Source organism: Cricetulus griseus (genome assembly GCF_003668045.3).
Source record: "Cricetulus griseus strain 17A/GY chromosome 1 unlocalized genomic scaffold, alternate assembly CriGri-PICRH-1.0 chr1_0, whole genome shotgun sequence".
Taxonomy (NCBI): Eukaryota; Metazoa; Chordata; class Mammalia; order Rodentia; family Cricetidae; genus Cricetulus; species Cricetulus griseus.
In genome coordinates, this window is record NW_023276806.1 from 20,815,295 (window position 1) to 20,821,294 (window position 6,000).

A 6,000-nucleotide genomic window follows, 5' to 3' on the forward strand; every position below is an offset into this window, starting at 1 on the left:
AATACCTGAAAGCACACCAAAGAGACATTTGGCCTCAAACAGACAATAGCTGCACTAGACCTTGGACAGCACAGAGAACAAAACAATACCAACCAACTCAAGGCCTCTGCTGATCAATGGGGTCAGGTTTTTCTAATAAGTCATTTTTCTAAAGATGGCTGAAATCACATGTCTTAGATTATTATTGCTGTAACCAAACACCATGACCAACAGCAACGTGGGAAGGAAAGGATTTACTTCACTCATGGTTCCATATAACACTTCATCATCAAAAGGGCAGGAACTCAAGCAGGGCAGGAACCTGGAGGCAGCAACTGATGCAGAGGCCATGGAGGGTGCTGCTTACTGGCTTTCTCAGCCTGATTTCCTACAGAACCCAGGATCACCAGCCCAGGGACAGCACCACCCACAACAGACTGGGCTCTCTCGCACTGATCACTAACTAAGAAAATGTCCTGCTGCTGGGTTATGGAGGCGTTTTTCACAGTTGGGGTGCTCTCCTTTCAGATAATTCTAGCTTATGTAAAGTTGACATAAACCTAGCCAGAACACCACACAACCTTCTACACAGTGACCTTGACACTCCTCTATCAAGGACAGAACTCATAACTAGGAAGACTCCACGAGGACTTTTATTAATGTGCCAAATGGCAGTGCAGTTAAACTGCCTGGAAGCTGCTTCAAGTCTGAGCGACAGCAGAATCCCTGTGCTGTGCTAGAGATGACAACCACAACTGCTCCATCTGTTGAGTGTCACCTACCAGTCAAGGTGAGCACCAGCCTGGGCTCCCCACCCAAAGGAGACATCAAAAAAGACCAGTCACAGCTCACAGCAACTATGCAGAGATCCCAGGTTAGAACCATCCCCATGAGTAGTCCAGTGGCCAAACTGTGAATTGTAATAATGAGGTTTTGTTTTAAAGTGCTAGAGTTTGGATGTTGTTGTGTGCAGCAATAAACCACCAGGATGAGTGTTAGCATTCACTCATTTGCTGAGACACAGTTAAGTGCCAAGGTCCAGAACGAAACACCTACGAATGGCCAGTGTTGGGACTCAAACTCCCCAAAGAACTGACCTTAAAACAAAACACCTCTTCTCCCCTCTCCTCTGCCCCAAAGACAACTCAGTGTTTCTGAGTAATGTCTTCCTATGGTGACACCCTCAATAAAATCTATTCCTGCTGGCTCGAGTTCTTCCAATATAGAACAAGAAAAACAAGGTTTTTTTTTTTTTTTTCCCCCACCACCCTGTGATAACTAACAAGAAAGGAATCTGTACAAGATGTTGGCTTTGTTACTCAGAGTATCACAACTATTACATAAAAGAATTAGGATTTTACACATGAAACTGTAATTCTAATAATAAAAATGTAGCTAATGACTCAGGACTACATTTTTGAGATTCACAGTGCAGATAGGGAAATGTGCCTGCCATGCCAATAACTCAACAAGCTAGGGAAAATTTTAAAGTGAGAGAATCATAGAGGAAGAAATGAAAAAACAAGTTAGTCTGTGAGTGAGTCTCAGTAAAGGACAGTCCATAACTAGGCAAGTCTCTGAGCACAAGCTTTTTCCATTACAGACTACCGCTCCTCTCATAGAGTTCACCTTGCCCAGTGTTATTAGAACTCAACAAATTCTTTATCAAAAGCAGAAAGAACTTCACAATTCAACCAAACCCTTCATTTTACTCTGGGTAGCGAAGGCCCAGGGCAGTTGAGTGACTAGCAGTCAAAGTGCTGATCAGCAAGAGATCCCAAATGCCACAGCTGCCACTGTGTGCTTGCTTTTATTTTACAAGAACTGTTACTTTCAGATGTCTTCAGTGAATTTCAAATTCAGTCTACATGTCAATGTGAACATGAGAGATTAGGAACCCGTGGTCTCTGCTAGCAATTTCTCCTCCATACCTGTACGGCCGGAGCACGGGCTCTGCTGTTGCTGGCAATCACAGGCAGGTTGGTGGCTCAAGAGAGGGGAAGGGTGCAAGTTTGTACAGCCGCTGCCAGATCTCCAGTCAGTAACATTTTAGTGTGGATTGCTTTAATTATAACATGGGCATTTTCCCACTGCTTTCTGCTAGAGCCGCTGGTCCTGATAAAATGGGGCATTTAAATAGAAGGTAATTTGGAGACAGCAAGCAGTACAGAAAGGGGAATAGGGGTGGGCCCTGGCACTGAAAGGACAGGGAGTGTAAAGGACTAAGTAGGGGCCTCCTCAGCAAAGCTGCCCAGGAATGTTCCTTTAGTTTCATAGCCTCAGTCTGTTCTCTGGCTTCCCACAAAACTACCTACCGCCCACAGGAATACCTTCAAAATCAGACAAGATGTGGGCCCTGTTCTGGAACTCTCCATGCCAGCGATCTGCAATTTTGTCGAAGCTCTCCACAGTTCGGGGGCTTTGCTGCAGCCTAATTCAGAGACAGGGCTAAATTTGCCTTTGTGCTCTCCACAAAATTACACCAAACTGCCAGGGAAACAGTCCCCAATCCTTTTCATTTCCTTTCCACTCCCTGCTATGAAACTGCAGAGAAAGCCCGTGGGTGCTTTTTGTTGCCTGGTAGCTGAAATGTGCAACTTTTGGAAGTGTTCGAGCAGAATGGAGAGGCCTGGACGCACAGCTCCTGCAGCCCCATTCCACGGCCCTCGCCTCTCATAGTTCAATGCTATCAGAATAGCTCACTGGGAAATATGCCTACCCACCACTTTAAACATTTCCAGAAAGGGTCCAGGAGAGAAGCAAAGAAAGAAAATCATTTCCTCTCACTCTATTTACAGCAGTGTGTGGGGGGGTGCTCCCAGGAACCACATACTACCACTTACAGACACTAAAAAATCTGACTGTGAATGGCTAGGTATGGTATCTAGTCCCACGCCCCCTCATCAATCTGGCCCTGTCCTGAGAAGAGATGACATGCTGACACAAAGTCCATTTCCTTACACACACACACACACACACACACACACACACACACACACACACACACACTGACACACACGGCCACTCTGATAGAAAACAAAACAAGCTTGCGAGTGAGGAGGGAAACAACTATTCTCACAGATGTATATATTTACCGCAAACCGCCACAATTAAGGGAAGTCCAAATTAAAATGTCCTGTATTCAGACCGCTGGATCGTTGTTTATTTGCCTCGCAGAAACTTGGGGATACCCCCCCACGGAAAGCCACCATCTTTACCGCCCAAGGAGAGAGGGTACCAATAAGGAAGACGACCCAATAAGAAGAGATGGGCTGAAAAATAATACAGTGTTCCAACCAACCATTTTCCCCTTTTCCTACAGAACTCTTTGTCTGGTTGCCGAACACGTTTGTGAGGTCGCGGAAAAGAACCAAAACAAAAGAGTAGGGTCCCAGCCTGATTACAATAGGCGCCCCGCACACCGCACATGGCAGTGCCAAGCAGAGCACGGTTTGAACCCGGTGTGCAAGCGGCTGCTCGCCTTCTTCCCCTTTGCGTTTCTCCGAGGGCTACTAAAACCCGACCCGCTGTGTGTCACCCCTTTAAAAAGGGAGGGCGTGAGGCACGCGCACACTGGAACATATGTTGACTGGTGACTAGTTATTCCACAAGGATACACAGAGAAATAAAGCCCTCCACCCCACACGCCCACTTGACCAGTCCATTATGCAAAGGGAGCGCTTTGCAGCCGGAGAGGAGCATGCAGGACGCGTTATTTACGTGCACATTACAGAACCACACACCATGGCATCTGCATCCTACACAAAGCCCGAGATGGTGCAAGGAGATACACGCTGAGCACGGCACAGACCAGCCGCGGCAACACCGAGCCAAGCCCTCGGCCAATCAGAACGGCGCTGGAAGGTGGATCTCGGGGTCGGCTCTGCCCGATTAGCCTGCCCCATTATGACACCACGCTCTGCTCAACATCCAGATCCCACGGGAAGCAAATCGAATCCGTGTGCTCGCTCGTTTCTCAAACTGCCGAGCCGTCCTCCCATCCGTACCCAAGCTAGTCAACCCCCTTTTAAAAAAAAAAAAAAAGAAAGCAAGCAAGAAAGAAAAAAAGCACCCTGAGGCCCGGCTGCCCCCTGCCCGGCTCGGTTCCTCTTTTCACCTCCTCCGGGTCCTGGAAAGGATGAAGTGTTTCTCTCCCCCGCGCTCGAGCCGGGAAGGCGGAAGGTAGACGCCTCTCGCCCCGACTAGGGCAGGTTCCCCGGGGGCGGCGAAAAGTAAAGGCAGCGACCAACGCGGGGTACCGTCGCCCACCCATCCGCCACGGCACTTGGAAGCCCAGGCGCGCTCCAACTTACCCAAAATATGACATTGAAGCCAAAAATGAAGTATTTGATGCAACAACTGACTTCAGGACCCTTGTAGTGCTTCCCGGACATCCTCTGGGTTCATGAAGACACTTTCCCCGCCAGCCCGAGTTTGGAGCCCCGGAGCACCGCGGCTCGGAGCAGCCCGGCGAGCAGCAGGGCACGCGGGGCTCAGCCGCGCGGACCGAGCGGCTCCCGCACCTCCAGCCGCGGGCCTCCGAGGCCGCCGGGTCGCGGTGGCCGCAACCGCCGGGAAGCCTCGTCGAACCGGCACGGAGCCCAAAGCGGGAGCCTCACGTCCGTGCGCCAGGCGGCGGGTCCGGCGCTCTGTCCCTGGGCTCCGGGCAGTGGCGGCCGCGCAGATGCCGGCGGAGACGCTGCCGCCCGCCCGCCCGCTCGCTCGCTCGCTCCCGCGTTGCCGCCCGCCCGCGCGCCTCCCACCGATCGCTCCGCCCGCCGCTCGCTCCGCCCCGCCCGGGCCCGCAGCTCCGCCCGGCGCCCGGGTCGGCGAGGCGCGCGCGCGCGCGTGCTCGACTCGTGCTCAGGAGCTCCCGAGAGGCACCACGCAGCCGCGCCACCTCCGTCGCGGTCCGCCAGTCCCTCTGCTTCGACTCCTCGCTCCCGGCCCCTTCTTCCCCAGCCTCTTGCTGCCTGGAGATCCGAGGGAGCATCCCATAGCGCGCTGATCCAGAGCAGCCCAGGCAGAGGGACCGACCGCGGCAGATGAGCTGGTGGTCCTCCTCTCGGCCACCAGCTGCTCTGGAGGGACCCCAGAAAAGGGTGGTTTCGGGGCGATGGGGCTGGGTGAGCCCCTCCCTAACACACACACACACACACACACACACACACACACACACACAGGGCTGGGTGAGCCCCTCCCTAATACACACACACACACACACACACACACACACACACACACACACACACACACGATCCCCTTGCTATCTATCTAATCACGCATCCTCCTCCAGCACCGCTATGTGGAAGAGCGGACGCCTTGCTACCCAACAGCAGAGCCGAGTGTGACAAGGGGCTTTGCCAAGGGGTGCAAGGGGAGTTAGGGAGTTGAAGAGAAGAGGATACATGTGTGAGGATACTCTGAATCTCTCTGTGACAACCCAACCTTCCCACTGCCAGAGAGACGAATTTCATCCTGCAAATGGGGACAGGGACAGCAGGGGAGGGGGTAGCACCCAGAGGAGTCTCGATCCAGGTCAACTTTCACTCTTGATGGAATAGTGCCCAAGGAACACAAGTGCTTCCTAACTGAGGAAGCGATCCGGGAGTTACAGGACCATCTTCCTCTGGGGGATCCCAGCTGGATTTATAGACTCGGGCCATCCCCGACCTCTGACAAAGGCCAGAGTTAGAGGGTGGAAACTGAGAAGCATCGGTGAGCAGATACCCAGCAATTGCGGATCCACACTCTTCGCAAGTGCAGGGAAACAGGTGTCAGTGTTTCGTGGGAAGAGAAGCAAAAGCAGCTAAGAAATGTGTGGCAACATTTATGGGAATTTGCTTACATCTTCAAACATCTTTGATAGGCATTATTAAAAAATAAATCTGAAACCACCCAGTGAGACCGCCTTACCGGATCCAGAAATGTGCATGTTGAATAAGGTCCACAGCGGTAACCTCGGGGTCTGGGAAGGCTTGGGGCCCAGAGTGCCCTGAGTAGGGTTTTGCTAAGTGACTG

General features: G+C 52.0%; 1 protein-coding gene across 2 annotated transcripts in view; it reads right to left on the bottom strand.

Moving 5' to 3' along the window:
• The window catches only part of Tspan5 (tetraspanin 5), a 171,632-nt gene extending 167,195 nt beyond the window's left edge, over positions 1-4,437 (bottom strand). For both annotated transcript variants that reach the window (XM_027395825.2, XM_027395824.2), the window contains exon 1: positions 4,293-4,437. In XM_027395825.2, coding sequence (XP_027251626.1) covers positions 4,293-4,373 — 81 coding nt within the window. In that variant the 5' untranslated portion in view covers positions 4,374-4,437. The remainder of the gene's footprint in view (positions 1-4,292) is intronic.
• Between the last annotated feature and the right edge of the window lie 1,563 nt (positions 4,438-6,000).